This window comes from Nanorana parkeri, unplaced genomic scaffold, assembly GCF_000935625.1.
Source record: "Nanorana parkeri isolate BGI_ZX_2015 unplaced genomic scaffold, ASM93562v1 scaffold1942, whole genome shotgun sequence".
Taxonomy (NCBI): domain Eukaryota; kingdom Metazoa; phylum Chordata; class Amphibia; order Anura; family Dicroglossidae; genus Nanorana; species Nanorana parkeri.
In genome coordinates, this window is record NW_017308210.1 from 192,022 (window position 1) to 209,465 (window position 17,444).

The following is a 17,444-nucleotide window of genomic DNA, read 5'->3' on the forward strand; positions in this document are numbered from 1 at the left end:
CGTCAGCACATCACCTGCAAGAAATAATGAAATAACATACCCTTTGTTATAAATAATTATCACTTTTATGACCTGGATAAAAAGAGTGGATTTGTATTTATAGGGGAACTACTATCCTTGCCCAAAATGCATTACCACTCAGCCATAGCGGTAACGGGGTGCAGAAGCTGCAGTGCAGATGGCACCACACCACATCCTTTTGGGCAAACCTAGGATTAGGTTTGCTGCAGCACAAGAAGTCGATGAGTTTCCTGTTAATAAGTGTGAAGCTTATAAACTCTCCATGCTGAATTCTAGTGTCTTAACATTTACACTAGGGGGTACACGACCTCAGATAACAATACACTGTGGTCTGATTCTGTTCATTCGGCTTTTCTTGCATGCATGTCATGTTGCTTATTTATAGTGAAACTATCACCTATCTGCTAACACTAGACTATTATTGCAGAACAGACTATGCATGCCTCTTCTGCATGAAAGTTCCTTATCTGCCAGCCAGCAATGTTTCTTCTGAATGTAAACTGAGACACGAATGATCGGCACAATGTACATTCTCTCATGATTAAAGAATAATGAAACCCTCAATCTTGTCATTTATAATGAAGAAAGATCAAACATATATACACTGACCAGCAAAGCATTTATTGACATTTTTGCCCAAGCACTTACAGTCATCATGTTTCCCAACAGCTTCAACTCTCTCAGCTCCACTTCCTTGAACTTCCAGTTCAGTACAAGATCACAAGGGACAGTGCTGTCCATCTACTAGCATGGATAAGAGAGGAGAGGGGTGTAGGGGGCAAGGGAATGGCTTGCCTTGCTGGGCCAGTGTGTTTGTGGAGACACACACAGCTTACTATGTGGGGATACACTGGAGGCTCCAGCGTACGTTTGGAAGTGCTGGGCCTCCAGTGCGACCCTGTGCCTTTAGGGAGGAGTGGGGCACCTTCAGGCATACCTGCATTCAATTTATCTACTGCTAAATATGCTCAAATATGGAGGCTTTCATAGATTAGAGTTCGGACCGCACTACACAGAGGAGCCTTGACTAGGCAGTGCAGCTTCCACATATTTTGCAAAAGTTGTGCAACTAAAACCTCTATTTTTAAAGCATATTGTTAAACAGTGTCATTTGTTTTGTTGCAGCCTGGCTGGTACGTGTGTTGGGAATTTTTGTGTTTTATATTACATATAGCTTAATAGCAAACAAAATAGTGGCTCCATAGGACCTTGCAAGGGAAAGGAGTCACCCTAAAACAGGATATCAGGACCAATGCTCAGGAGACCATCTGATTCAGCAGGACTTTCTAAGGGCTGGTGCAGACCTGTGCGACACAGGACTCTCGGCTGTTTGATCAGCGATCGTGTTTGATTGCACCGGTGGAATCGCAGCGCTAAACCACGCGGTCTTCCCGGCACAACTGCAACTACGGTCACAGAGCTCCTGATCGCTCTGTGACCGTATGGCAATCTGCACGGTATCGTGCTCAATTGCCGTATGGTCACTGATCACGCAGGTGCGTACCTGACCTAAGTGATTTAATCAGTGGCTCAGAAGAGAGAGGGGTGGACGGGGAGCGGGGATACGGACAAAATCTTTGTGCCGTTACCCGCCCACCCCTCTCTCTTTTCCGTCTCTCACCTTCTTGAGATGAGCAGCCTCAGGCAGCACATCAGCCTCCATTGAGAACACATACCTCGGACTTCACGATCTTCCCACAGACCGGTCCTCATCTGATCCTCGGACCAACTATAGTAAGTACACTATTTCTTTCTGCTGCTCTGCTTGCGACGTTCAGCCCAGTTAGATAACCCTCCTTAGCTTTGCGCCCTCACTTCTGTATCTTTTGGTCTTCCCAGAAGAGTTGAAGCTGTTGGGGCCAACTCAATATTGAACCCTACGGACTAAGACTGGGATGCCATTAAAAGTGCATGTGCGTGTACAGGCAGGCGTCCCAATACTTTTGGCCATACAGTACTTATATATTATATTAATTTCACCTCAATAAATCTTCAGCTTACATGTTGTACATGTGAAGCTAAGTGTATGTTGGAAACCTGTAGAACATACTCTTTCTAGTAAAGTAACTTTTAGGACTTGCATTCTCAGATCCCCCCAACATTTATTTTGTACTTTCAGCATACTAGCTTGCTTTTTTAATTTTCTAATCTCATAATAATTTGTCTTTACTTTACCCACATAGATTAACCACATCTGTTGTCACTAACGGAACTGATGATAGAGAAACGACAAAGATGGCACAGATTACATGAGTAACTCAGTTTCTTAAACGGGAAGCAGAGTGTATTTTCAGTGAACATATATTGTAATAAGTTATAATTGGGACGTTTCATGGGATTTCCATATTTTTAGAAACTTGCTCCATAATGTGTATTAAATATAACAATTAGCCACAATATGGAGTTCACAGTGACTCAATGAAATCACTCGGTCATTCCTATCGAGCTCATTAACTTGCATTGAGAGGAGGAACAGTAAAGTGCTACCATTGTTTAACATTTCAGAGAAAGCAGCAGAACCTGAATATGCAATGAGCAAATATGCCCTCCCCCGTGTGTGTATACACTATGTATATGTATATATGTATATATATATATATATATATATTCCTCGGCACAGATAACAAAACATAAAGGTGTCTCACCAACTTGTAGAAACATCCCAAACCTGGGGAAATCACTTCCCAGGAATATAAATCCTAGAGGCACAGCACAGCACAGCACAGCACAGCAATCCAGCAGGTCTCTCTCACTAGCCACAGCTGATTACTTTCTCCTCAACTCCCACACTCCTCTCTGGAGTTGCTGACCTTTTCAGCTGCTTCCTGTGTCAGGAAGGTTAACCCTCTGGTGCCACTTAAGTCGACCACAGTCCAAAGAGTGGTGAAATATATCTGCCTTCAACCAGCCAGCCCTGCCATCCTCTACAATATTTGACTTTTACTTTGAGTTTGCTGAAGATAAAGTGTGTATTTGTGTTTACCATGGTTTGGCTGCCCTGCAAGAGGAACATAAAAGCTTTTGTTTTATTCAAAACCCTCTGTGTGAGCGCCCCAACATATAAAATATATTTATATATACAGTATATACACACACACACATTAGGCATACAAACATGATCCTTAAAACATTAACACATACTAATAAGATTATTTTTAAACCATGATTGCATGTTGATAAGATTATTCACATGCAGCCAATCTCTTTCCTATGTTTACCCAAAAATGTTTTAAAAAAAAGACTACATAGACATTAAAAAAATACAAAACCTATCCTGCGTATTTTCTTTTTCTTACCTTGTGACATAGGATATACTCACCTAGATCCACCAATTGGGTTCCACACCGGTGCCATTTACGAGTGTGGGGTACTGCTAATCCGGCGCTGCAGATGGGGTCCCTGATTGTCCCCTCACACTGATGTCACTACTACAGATTGCTCTTCTGGATCCTGAGAGGACCCTGTGACTGGACAGCCAGTAGGAAGTGTCCACGTTATGCAGGCAGCATTGTGGGCACCTGAAAAAAGGACCGCGCCTCCTGTAAAGGAAAAAGGAGAAATTTCCCTTCACTTCCTGTCCCAGAGATGTAATAGGAAGTTAGTGGAAAGCTCCCAAAGTGAGGGGAATTTCTGTCTTAGACAGTTGACCCTGGAACAAGTGTCCCCATGGGAAGATTTTCCCTCACTTTGTCCTAGGACAAATCAAGAACTTTGGATTTCTCCTCACATTCTTTCTTAGTGACAATGGTAACCAGTAGAGGGGTGAATCTCCCCAGTGGGGACAAGAATAGCCAATGGGAAGTGACATGGACACCTGAAGAAGGACACCCCCTCTCCCTGCACTGCAAGCAACATGCTGAATGGAGAAGAGAGCAGAGTGACAATGTCACTTCAGTCTGCTACTTCTTTCACTGTCCAGTCACAAGGTAGGGAGGAAACCTATGTGTTTATCTGAATAGCAGCAAAGAAACATCAGGCCTCACTGTCAGACAGGGCTGTGCTGTGTGGCAGAGTGAAGTAGAGATTAGCAAATCAATTTGCCAAGATTAAGGCTCAGTTCACATCTATGTAATGCAGGAGCCTGCGCTTTGCTGTTGCCATTGCATGTGTGTTGTATGGCATCACACCACGTTGTAACCTATTGCCATGTGATGTGATGCAATAAAAAAAAAAGCACTTGCACTTCCTTCAGTGCTATTTAGCTGTGGTAGGCAACACATTCAAATGAATATGCTGCCTACCACAACGCACCCTGCAGCACCTCTGCAATGTTACATTGCACATTTGTAAATGAGGGCTAAGAGTCAACTCAGTGAGATGATTCACTAAGGGGAACATATGTGATAGCCAGGGCCTTCCCTATAATGAGACACCATATAATATGACCCATATTGCCTCAGGTGGTATCTCTATTGGTCACGTCAGGGGGGCAGAAGGCGGAGCGGAATGGCCTTTCTGCTGCACAATGTTTGCAGTGTGCCTGGCATCCCCTTTCCAGCCAAAGCATCCCAGGTTGCTAAGTACCTGGCAAGGAGATCTGTAAGGGCCATACACATTTCTCCCCCCAGTCCCTGCTGAGCTCCTGATGTCACTGGTTGGCAGGAGCTTGGCGGGATGCTGGCCAGAATGTTCCAGATGGATATGGGGTGGCTAAGCGGTGGGTGGCATAGATGCCGAGCCCTTACACATCTCCCTGCCAGGCACCTGGGGGCATCACTCTCCACCGGCACCGCCCGGGTCAAAAAGTACGGGTCAAAACCGGACGGGTGGCTAGGTAGGGACCGGCGTCGGCAGTGGATGAGGAGGCGGGACCCAAAGACGGAGGAGGAGGCGGGGCCCGCCAGCGACCGTGGAGGAGACGAGGCCCGGCAGTGGAGGAGGCTGACAGCGGATCGGGGCTGACAGGTAAGAGGTATGCAGGGGTGTCACCATAGAGGGTCTATGGTGGGCTCTGCCGGGTCACTCTCAGGTGGGCTGTTTGGAATCTTAGATGGGCTCTGCAAGGGGCGTAACTAGAAATCACAGGGCCCCATACAACATTTTTCTATGTGGCCCTATGGTTTCTAGTTACACCCCTGTAGGCTGGGTACATCCCACTGCTGACTACAGAATTCACAAAAATACAAAAAGGAATTTAGCAAAAATACTACATCCCTATATTGGCAGGATCTGTTCCACACACATTTAAGGCCTGTGTCCACAGATTTTAGACTTAAGCAAATGCAGTGTGCTTCTGACATCAGTTTGAGATGCTCCTGAGACAATACAGAATTCACTGACACATGCAATTGACCTTCTTCTGACCTGCAGTTGACCTGCTTCAAGCTGCTTTTACATTCCCATAGACTTGTATCAGGATAGAATAATTTCTAAGGCGAACCCATTGACACAAGGCATTCCTCTGAACAATAAAATACAACATTTATTAGGCCTCATTCACACTGCTGCACGTATGCGCGCGTACGTGCGTATTGTACCATATGCAACCTATGCAAATAAATGGCTCCATACACACAGCCACGTATAGAGCCGTATATTTGCATAGCGTATATATGCGCAAAAACAGAATGGAACAGAGATGCGTCCGGGCAGCGTATTTACGCGCATATATGCGTGTCTACGCGTACAGCACATTAAATATTCCATTACAAGTGATGCATTCTGGGATTGCATATAGTGCACGCATATACGCGTATACGCACGTATATATACGCGCGTACACGCACGTATATACGCGCATAGACGCAATATACAATTTTGCTTGCGTTGTGTGTGAATGAGGCCTTAGAAACACAAGACCTTTATTTACGTGTATTACTATGAACTTATAAAAGAGCCGCAGTTCCAAACAAACAAAGTGGCAGCAGGCTGATTCTTCCTAGCCAAGGTGCTGACATTGTCAGCTGGATGATGAGTTGTCGTTCTCAGTGGCAGCATGATGAGATATTTGACATTGTGACTTTGAGCTAACTCAGCCAGGGTATCACTTGGTTACTCTGATTCCTTCAATGTGTTCTTACTCTACATGTAAGTCTTACATCATCTCTAGCTCAGTGGAGTTGGGAGCATGAAGAAGAGTGATGCATAAATTGGTCAATGGACAAGATGTCATTAGAATCTGTAAAAGGAACCTGTCGTCGTTTCAGACTATTCTGGTTTAGAATGTGATGAAGTCCAATAGGTTGCTTTTGACCTACTTGTAATATTTATGTGACGTTTTTGTGTAGTTTGCACTTTCAAAAATGTTATCTTGTTTCACAATTTTTGTGAATGCAGCAGATCTAGTAAATTAGAAATGACAACTAGTGTTGTGTGTTTTTTAGCCTGCCCATAGAAGGCATCTCATCTCTCATGGAATGTGTGAGATCTGTCTGCTTTTACTTTAATTCCTACACCACTAGACTCCACTGTAATAACCCAGATTGGATGGATGAGGTCAGTCAGACTGAACATAAAAATTTAGACTGGGCGTGGGCGTGTATAAGGGATATACTCTGTTCTGTCCCTGCTGCATGTTACCCTGTGGACTGTTTATAGCTCGATATGCAGCTTAACCCTCCTATTCTGCAATGAGCCAGACTGAGTGAAATCTTGATGCTTTATTAACGAAACAGGGTGGGGTGAAGCTGGTGAAAGAACATGGAAACATGCAATGAGTATACGAAACATGTAAATATAGTGTCAGCTCACAAATACAGAGCAAAACAAGTCCATCCATACAAGCGATGCTGCCTTAGAGGGATGTAGGTTTTTTTCCTCCAAACCTGTGCTGCAGATGGTACTGGATTCTCTTCCTCAGTCTGTAAAATGGAGGCTGAACTCACAAAATTCTTTTGTTTCCTTCTCTTTGGACAGAGGAATGCTGTGAGTTTTACCAAAGAATGTCTATTCTACTGTGACTAGAGATGTTTCTCCTCAGCTCCATCTTGTAGCTTATTTGATATGGCAGGTAGGTAAGCCTATTTGTTTCTAGACACCGGCGACAGAACATACTCCATTTCCATTTGGCCACCAATAGTGATTACATACAGTAGGTCCTTTCTTCCACCATGGATGTAAGACAAATGAGAAAAAACATGGATGTCACATAAGACTGGTTGCCTGGTTTACATTATTGTTGTCTAAAGCTGGCCATACACTGATCAAATTTCGCCCTTTTCCTGCTGAGTCGGCCAAAATTATATCCATAGGTGACCCTGCTCAATAAAGGATACATTTCCAATTGAATTTTGTCTAAGGAGCAAGAGGGAAAATTGTTGGCTGAACAATGACTGCAGCCAATCAATACAATAGCTGTCAGGGAAGAATCTTGTGATTTTCTGCCTTCATTCTGAATGGTGTATTGCAAGCTTAATTATCTAGCCAATAATATTTCTGGAGAGACAACGCGATTTAACAGCCTTTGAACGTGGGATGATTGTTGGCGCTCGGAGCAATGGAGCGAGTATCAGCAAAACAGCAGAATTCGTTAAATGTTTTTATATATGTATATATATACAGTATATTTCTATATAAATGTTTGATTATTTTGTACTATTTATAGAGCTTTTTTTCCAACAGATGTAGGTGATAAAGCTTCTTTTTTAAATGTTTTTCTGCAGAAAATTGGGGATCTTTATGTTTTTAAATGGTTTTATGTGAGTAGCTAATAAAGATTAATTGATGTTTTTGTACAAGTACAGCATGGTTTCCTATTATTACGTAAATCGATGTTGAGAGTTGTAATCAGTTGTAGTCACTGATAGAGGTCTAATTTGAGGAATGTGTGTTTATACCCAGTGACTCCGGCTTGTAACAGAAATGACAAGCATTTCAAAGGTTAAAGTAAAAATATAATTTATATTTTTTGAATTTCACTTTGAGCAAAGGTCATTTGGGTTCATGAAGCAACCATATCCCGTTGTGTTTTGCAATGGAATTTACTCAATTTCCATGTAAGGTGTTTAAAATGAGTTTATTGACCCAAGTGACATCTTGTCATTACTTACTGGTATGTTTTTTTATTAACACACTAGAATCAGAATATTAACCAATGTTTTCCATTTACGTCACTTTATACATAATTACAGCCAAGAAACCAGTCACAGTTAACGCTAAAAAGGTATACCCATAGTTTTTTTTTTTTTGTAATGCCGTCCAGTGGTTTTTATTTGGAAAAACGGTGTACATTTCACATACATAGTTGTCACCAAGTGTTTACAGAGAAGTGCATTGTGAAAGTTTATCTGCAGTCTGTAGGAATAAAACTTGCTTTCATAATTTTAAGTTAAAGGCCACTTAAAAGTGTTAAAATATAGTTGAAAACAGGATTTATTTATATCTGATCTTGTGCTCTCTATAAACACTCCTACGCTCTAAAGGAAGTGTATTTTGAAACCTGTTGTTTGGCCACTTCCTTAAAGATTCTACAGCCAAAAGTCAGATGTTATTTCAGCCCCGGTCTGTGCAATGAGGCATACCCAGCCAGGGTGTTGACTATGAAGACAGGGGAATGATTTTCACGCTGTGTTAATGGCATTCAAATCGTTTTAGAGTCCTATTTCATTTCTTTGGACCAACCACGTTTTTGCTTTCCTTGTGCAGCGGTCCGAACGGTCAGCATGATGACCAGTGACCAAAGCTTGTCAGCTCGGCACCTTCACAATTCCTTGGAGAAGCCGGTGAAAAGCGGCTGGTTGAAGAAGCAACAGAAGAGCATAGTTAAGAACTGGCACAACAGATATTTTGTCCTAAAGGGGCAGCATCTCTGGTACTACAAAGATGAGGATGACCAGAAACCGCAGGTAAGACCCAATATCCAAAGTATTCCTACCCACCTCACTCAACTGCACGCATCAGGGTTGTGATGATTTAAAGTATATCTAAAGCTAATTTTTTTTCAATTTTGGACCAAGTAGTGAATAGCTAAAATCCATGACAAGTTGTTTGCTGTCTGTGGCCAATTGGGGAGATTTTCCATTATTTGCTGTCTCAAGACAAAACAGGATATGAGAGGAGGTCTCTCCAAATTAAGGGCAATCCTTAATTTGCTACAGTTGTCACCTAGACAAGTGTTGGAAGATTTCTGACCCAGTGACAACCAACATTTCTAGATTTCACTTCACTGAACTTTCACTGATAATGGTCCCCATAAAAAATATAGAGAATTAATCTCCCCAGTCTGAACAAACAGAAAACTAAAAAACTGAGAATATTGATAATTCTTACCTAATATATCCCCCAATATTGGCTACAGATACACTTTACTATTTGCATTCCTAATACATAGCAGCATTTTCTTTGCTGTTTTATCTTATTCTTCAGTAAGGATGGCCTATAGATGCTCTGTAGTGCTGCCTCACCTATGAGATTTATATTGCTCTTTGAGGAAGAATGGCTATGCACCTATTATGAAGATGCTTGTTATCATTAAAGTCTTAAAGTGACTCTAAACTCAGGAGTTAAACCTTAAAAATACATTCTAGTACCTCAATTATTAACAAAAATGTATCTTATTTGTGTATCACTTGGCTGTAGATCTTCAAATCATCTCTGAATTGGTGCTGACACTGTCCTTCCTTCTGGAGGGTGACTACTTTTGTTCCCCCTGGTCCCTATGTGTGTTGTAAAGTAGCCACCACTCCAAGCTCACTCCTGTGATGGGCTACAATCTCAGTACTAACTAGTGAACTAAACTAAACATGGGATTCTAGTCCATCACGGGAGCGAGCTTGGAGAGGTGGCTACTTTACAACACACATAGGGACCAGGGGGAACAAAAGTAGTCACCCTCCAGAAGGAAGGACAGTGTCAGCACCAATTCAGAGATGATTTGAGGTTCTACAGCTGAGTGATACACAAATAAGATACATTTTTGCTAATAATTAAGGTACTTGAATGTATTTTTAAGATTTAACTCCTGAGTTTAGTGTCATTTTAAAATACTGCTATGTAGTCACAGTCTTGAAGGGTTTCCCTGGCGATTTTTTAAAACTCTGTTAACATATTAGATTTCACCTCATCTGATTCTGGGCTTTGTAACAATTAGAAACCAACATGGCCCACAACATGTGTCAGAAGAACACGCCATCAACTGCACTGTGCTGCAGTTGTTCAAGCCTATTACACTTTTATATAATCCATGAAACATATTATATACACATTGCAGTCTGTAGTAAAGTCCACAAAGAGATGGAGGAGAATATGGAAATGTTATTTTGCAGAGAAGCACAATTGGAATATAATTTATTCAAAAGAACCCTAAAGCCAGTTGTTGTTAACATTTTTGGAAAGAAAAATTGTGTCCATCATGATGGGTCCTCGATCACTTCTTGTCATTTACAGTAATAATTTTGTGGACAAATAAACTCATGACTAGATAATTCCATTATTTTTCTTCCTCACAAAATAAAAACAAACAGAAACAAAATAGTGAAAGTAGAAGCAGCATATACAAGATTCCATCATAGTTTTTACCAAACCAGTTATGGAAAACAGTTGTGTGATGGTCAGGAGGCCAGGAGATGTTGTGTCCTGAGCACACATTACGATGGTCACAATGACACAAGGTGACTGTATATGGTGGCTGAAGACCATCTTTACAATCCCCAATTCTACAACCTTTCGTATCCACAAATTTTAGAGAAAACATAATTCATATTATTATTTTTAGTTGTCAGAAGGGTGAGAACTTTTGTCAGGCTTTTAATTTCTGTCCTGGTTGCGGAAATGCACTATGTTGCCTGTTAATCTTAAGGTGTTGTCTGGGCAGAAGATGGACATCCAAAGAATTATTATTATTTGTTACACAGGATTTATACTGTATAGTGCCAACAGTTTGCACAGTGCTTTATTTTACATAAGTGAAGAGGAGGGAACAACGGCAACGAAACCGGAGCATGTGTTTTTTTTAACCATTCCAGTGATCCTGTTGCTGGTGTGTCTTTAGTAAAAGCTGGGTCACATCAAGTGTGAAGATGTACTTCCAACACATGTCCTATTGGCCACGCACAATCCCGGATATTCACATTCATGAATGGAAACACATACATGTCCACAGTTATGTGCAGTTTAAACTGCTACTAACATTAGCAACAGAGATATAACATGGTGAGGAAATGCACTGCAAATTAGCGTGTAGCTCTATCTCCCTTAGCCATCATTGGGTTTATTAGCAACATGTTAAAAAGAAGTAAATTAATTATTTCACCGATGTGTCTATAAACAGGCCTAGAGAAATCAGACGAGCATAGGCAATGAAGAAGTGCAAGAAAAGCAAATAGGGCATGCAAAGTTTATATCAACTTATAATAACCAATTATATTTCAGTTTTGGAAATTTAATATAGAAATACAGATTTTTTACTCAAGTGAGATCACTTAAAAAAATAATTCTGGTTGTAACTGATCTGCACCTCCTTGAAATGAGAAGGACACCTCCCTGAAATTACTTTTCTCAGGTTGGGATCCCTGTAGTACACCAATGAGATTTTACAAATTATAGTAACACTTAGAAATTAGGTTTCACTTGTTTGTAGGCAAATTAGGAAAAAGAGGAAACCCGCATAATTGCTATGACTTCCTGCAGACTTAGACAGAATTGTTGCACATTGCACTGCTGTTGTCAGCCACTGTATACAATTGTAGAGCTGGTTCAGCACATTTGTTTATGTTTGGACTCCGCTGTTCTTACAGTAGAATGTTGTACCGTGTTAGCCATGGGTAGAAGTAGGAAAGTAAAAATGTACGCAATGCCTTTCTTGTTGCTCACTAAATATATTTTAAAGTGCAAGCCACAGAAAACACTTAGGGCTTGATTTTATAAAACCTCCACCCAGCCATATACTGGGCTAATGCAGGTCGCATGGCATTCCCGCCACTAGATAGAGCCAAAGAAAATAGGAAATGTCTATGCTCCTTGGCTCCATCTAGTGGCGGGAATGCTGTGCCAATTCCCAGGCCAAAGGGGTTCTTATCTTTCCCTACTGTATGTAAAACTAAAAAAAAATTGTGGCTGAACAAACCCTTAAAAAAAATTTAACAAATGGGCAACAATAGTAATCATGATCTCCACTAAACTATTACAATTGTGCAGCTCTTTGGTCTCATAGTATTTGAGGTTGAATAAAGACATTAGTCCATCAAGTCCAACCTATTAGGATCTCATTCTAGGAGTACCTGTACCCCTGTATACTACCCGTACCACTGTATATTACCCGTACCACTGTATATTACCCGTACCCCTGTATATTACCCGTACCCCTGTATATTACCCGTACCCCTGTATATTGCGGTCCCTTAAGAAATCGTCCAAAAGTTTCTTGAACAATTCCACATTATTTGCTGAAATCACCGCCTGTGGCAGTGAGTTCCAGAATCCGTCAACCACTGGGGTATATTTTGAGTTAAACTGGGAGTTTTATCATGTGTGTCAAACCCGTTTCCCTCCCGAGTGTATACTGAGGAGAAAAAAGCGTTCAGCGCCTCGGCCCTCTCCTTGTTGTTTGTGACTAGCTTCCCGCTTTCATCCTTTATTGGGCCTATCTGCTCCTTTCTCACCTTTTTACTGTTAATATATTGGTAGAATTTTTTGGGATTCTTTTTACTATCTGCGGCGATATGCTTTTTGCACTCAGTTTTAGCTGTCTCCTTGTATTCTATAAGCCTCCACAAAGGTCATTTATGGCCTCATGCACACAGATATATGATTTTACGAAGGATCTTACTTGCAGCAAGAATCTACCTGTACACTGTATGCATGTAATGTTTGTACTAACGTTTACATTTGTACAGCATACATTGCAAATGTACCCTACTGGCAGCTAAAGATCAACAATGTGTAATCAGTGGCGCCTCTGATTACCCACTATTGCCAGGCCCCTGTCATCTAGCCTCCTTAGTTGGTAGGACACGGGATGCTCCTGCCGCCTTGTATCCTTGGACTAGCTAGGATGTAGAGAACTCCAATAGATTACATTTACCTTCCATGGATGTAAACATTTGCAACGTCTTTGGACTAGCTAGGATGCAGGTGGCTCCAATAGAGTACATTTGCACTGCACATTGTAAGCATGTAAACTGTGGTGCAAACATTTATATGCATACACCTAAACCTTCTGAATGGCCTTCCATAATGCTTATGCCATTTTTTGTTTTTATATATATTTTTATGAGTACTCCTTCTCCTGCACCAGCACTGCTATCAGCACTGGGATTAGGTAGAAGATAAAAGAAACTCTCTGGGGATTAAAGCTGGCCATAAACGGGTCAAATGTTGTTGAAGAAGCTGGTCTTCATTTGACCTTTGTCAAATGGAGGGGTGCCTAATGGGCCACACCGTGGTCGAGTCAGCATGACCTTTGTTGAATGGAGGGGTGCCGACTGGGCCTCACCCTGGCTGAGTTAGCAGGACTCAGCTCAAATTAGACCAATGTATGGCCGGCTTAAAGCTAAACGCAGACTGGCAGATGTCTCTTCAAAAGTGTCTAACCTGGATCAATAACTGGCAGGTACCTATGGTGACATGATCTGCAATTGTTTCCTATGTGACTTGTTCAAAACACTAAAGGGGGACACTAACTTACAAAAACACTAGGGGGACATTAACTTACCAGTTGCTCACAGTTAAAAGGGTATGTAAACCCAATTTCTCTAATTTGGTCCCTTTGTGTCAAATTCCCATTGCAAGCTCTGTTTTATAAGTGCAAAAAATATCTGTTGATCCTGCCCGTATTCTTGTCAGTTGATAACCTCCTGTGCTCTTTGTCCGTGCTGTTTTCTTATCAGTTACAATGTTTCCAGCTATCTATGAGTACTATAGAACCCCCCATAATGTGGAGAAGAGGGGTAGGTGTTTGTAGTCCTGTCCTATGGTGACAACACTGCTTCTCCATAGATATAGTAGGGAGTCACTCTAAGACACTATGTGTTACTGGCAGGATTACCAGATAAAAATTAGAAAAAAAGCCTGAGAAAAAGAAAACTAATGCAGTCACGTCACCTATGGACTGGTAAGCTGCAATATATTATAATTTTTTTTCTTGGATTTAGATATGCTTTAACAGTCATTCTTCAAAGACTTGCAAGGTAGGCACAGGAACATCAGTCAATCAAGATTTCACTATGACATCAGGATGACTGTATCGGTATCTGAAAATCCCTTGAGGGCCCCCACCCAACTACAGTATCTGACAACAATGGGATCTATGTAGGAAATCACTAAAATAATGGAGGGGAGGGCATTTTTTTTCTCATGTGCAAGAAGCTTCTCTTTAACACCCTATCAATTCCCTATACATTTACTTCACTCCCCACTTTTTGTCTCTGATCTGTGCCGAAACCCCTGACTAGCTAGTCCTGAATATCTCATGGTAGTATTTTTATGAAGGATCTTATGAAAGATCTCAGTTCTCCTCTGCATGCAGTGAAGGTGTGGAATAAGAGGCATTTTGCAGTATGTTGGCGTTTTGGTCAGTTAAGAGCATGAGTGTGTGGGAGGAAGATAAGATTTCAACTTGCAGCTGATTTTTGCTTTTAGAAGAACTCTTGGTGAATTTTTTTTTACACTTCCACCACGATGTGTTTGTAACATGGTGTATCTCCACTAACCATGATCAAAAAGGTTATCTCGTATTTTTTTAACTAACATTTAAAACAAAGTTAAATATTATTTTAAAGACGGTTCTCATAGAGCCGCATTTCTCAACCTACTTTAGAAAGTATGACAAATCATTAGGCACCCCAGTCTAAAATGTAAAAAAGGTAAATGTAAAAGAACATTTGGTCCCCATTTAAGGGGGGTCCCCAGGCAAAAAAAGTTTCCCCCTTTATATTAGAGTGCCCCCTTTCACATCAAAAGCCCCTTCACATTAGGGCTTTCCCTTTCACATCAGAGTCTCATCTTCACATAACAAGCCAACCCTTATATCAAAAGCCCCCTTTACCACAGAGTTCCCTCTTTGGCAAGAAATTGAAGGCACCCCTGACAAAGCCAATACACACCCTGGCTGAGAAAGGCTGCCTTAGAGTATATGTAATCAGGGCCGGATTTCCCACAAGGATCCTGGCCTTGGGGCAGCAGAGAGAGTAAATCCATCCATGTACGTAAGCCCAATACCTAATAGCTTATATAAGTATTAACATATCAGAGCCCATTCACACCAGATCTGTTGGGCTGTGCTGATGCCTTCCCTGATGCATTAACAAGCCTACTTTGTCTGTCTCTGTCCAGCCCGTGGTCCAGACACGGACCGATCGCCAGCCTGGGCTCCTTTATGGCTGTCTGACAGAGGATGTACCAGCCTCTAAGGACAACTGATAAAAATATCTATGACCTCAATAACGAAAATACTGCTTAGAAATCCATCCAGTTTCACAGCAGACAGTCTGGTGAATTAGAACGCTGTAAGTATTCTCTATGTGTACTGTCCCTGTTACAGAGGAATTGAACTCTAGAAGCTGTGCCCAAAAAGTCATGCAGAGGGTAAATGACTAGTCACCAGGCTTGCCTGTGCTTTCCCTGCAGCTGATCTTTTCCCATTACCGACTTAACATGTCTTGTTCTGCACTGTGTCTCTGTGTGCAGGTGGCCATCTTGGTAGAGGCAGGGATGTGCTTCCTCATGTCAGAGCCTCCAGCAAGAAGAACATTGAGCAGCACAGTAGTGACATCATCAAGTCTCATTTCAAATCTCCAGAGATCCATCTCATGCAGCAGTTATAAAGATATAAAGCTATAGTCACAGGAGTGCCTAGGAACATTAACATACCAGGAAGTGCTCTGCTATTTTTCAGGAGGAATTCTAGATAAAAGGTACATTTCCAGGTAATTGTTTAGGCTCAATTGAGGCTGAACACCAGTACAAAATGTTTTGGGGCTACAGCATACACCCAATTTACCTCTGATCACTCCATTCACCCTCACCTTCCTGTCCCCTCAACCATATACAAAATTCCTAGTATATTTTCCCAGAATGCACAATGTTTTGTGAATGGACAAAGGACGGGTGAATGACAGGATCACCCTTGTCCATTCATGTCATTCAGTACACCTTGTGGTCTGGTAAAATTCTAAAAGGAGTTTCTAAAAGGAGTAGGACATAGGAGTTTCCTCATGAGAGGAGACTTATATGACTGGTGCTGTAACCCCAAAACATATATTTTTTTACTGTTTTTACTTAAAGAAGAACCCTGGGGGAAAAATTCTTAACCCTCGCAGTGGGGCTATCTCCTCACTGTAAGGGTTAGGTGCTCCTTTTTGTTTAGGTTAAAAAAAATAAAAATATACTCACCTGATCTTTGGAGCCGGCTGGCTCTTAGACTGTCCCCTTCCACCTCGCTCCCACTCCACTGCAGAGGTCTAAGGTCTCTGAGTCATCATCTTCTATATAGAGTGTATAGGGCGTGAGGACCCTGAGGGACATCCCATCGCTGCAGAGGAGGAGACAGGCAGAAGGAAGAGCTGTCACTGCCACCCAGATCCGAAGTTTGGATGATTATATATACTTATTTTTGAACCTAGACAAAAAGGAGCACTTAACCCTTGCAGTGCGAGGATGTAGTTCTTCTTTAAAGATCCGGTTTAACATTTCTAAATTTTGTGCTACGACTTAGCAAATCCTTATTTTTTCAATTTGGTTCTCGTTTTTATACATGATCAGACTTTCTTCTGAAAGTAAATAAAATGGTAAAAGTACCAGGTTTGCTCCGGGAAGAATGCTAAAAACATATCTTTGGTTCATGGTATAAAACATTCTCACCATCGGAAGTGTTGCTGTAAGGACAAAATCTGTAGAGAGATGAGACTGGTACACTTAATACTCATAAATACTTTTAGAAGATTCCACAATAAAGGGTAACGTGTGTTCTGTTGGGACAGTAATAAATCTATTCTTGGCGTTTTGGAGGTGGCCGCTATGATGCATCTATGGAGGGGGCCGATATGATGCATCTATGGAGGGGGCCGATATGATGCACCTATGGAGGGAGGCACCTATGGACTGGGCCGATATGATGCACCTATGGAGGGGGCCGATATGATGCACCTATGGAGGGGGCCGATATGATGCATCTATGGAGGGGGCCGATATGATGTATCTATTATGTCTATTTTAGGGGACAAATACATTACAAATGTGTGCAATTTTGTAGATTTTCCTAGATTTTTAACACTGGATATTTTGTTATACATTTGCATTCAAATATGATCTGTGAAAAGTGGAGGAAAAAACAGGTTATTATCATCAATTCAGTTTCTAGTGTGGAAGAGAAAGCACCAAGCTGGTAGGCATGAGTAAGGATTTGGCTGCAAAATGACCCATCCCACCATTTACAAAGTGAAACTCTCAATTGAGCTACTTAGGCAAAATGTAATTGTAAAAAACAATCTTCTGTTCTTTTCTTTCCTTATTATGTATGTTTTTGTTTTTAGAGGGCATTTGGGGGGGGG

At 41.4% G+C, this 17,444-nt stretch overlaps 1 protein-coding gene across 1 annotated transcript in view; it reads left to right on the forward strand.

Annotated features, from left to right (window-relative positions):
- The window catches only part of ARHGAP25 (Rho GTPase activating protein 25), an 87,075-nt gene that overhangs the window by 36,797 nt on the left and 32,834 nt on the right, over nucleotides 1–17,444 (forward strand). The window contains exon 2 of the mRNA XM_018572126.1: nucleotides 8,605–8,804. Coding sequence (XP_018427628.1) covers nucleotides 8,605–8,804 — 200 coding nt within the window. The remainder of the gene's footprint in view (nucleotides 1–8,604; nucleotides 8,805–17,444) is intronic.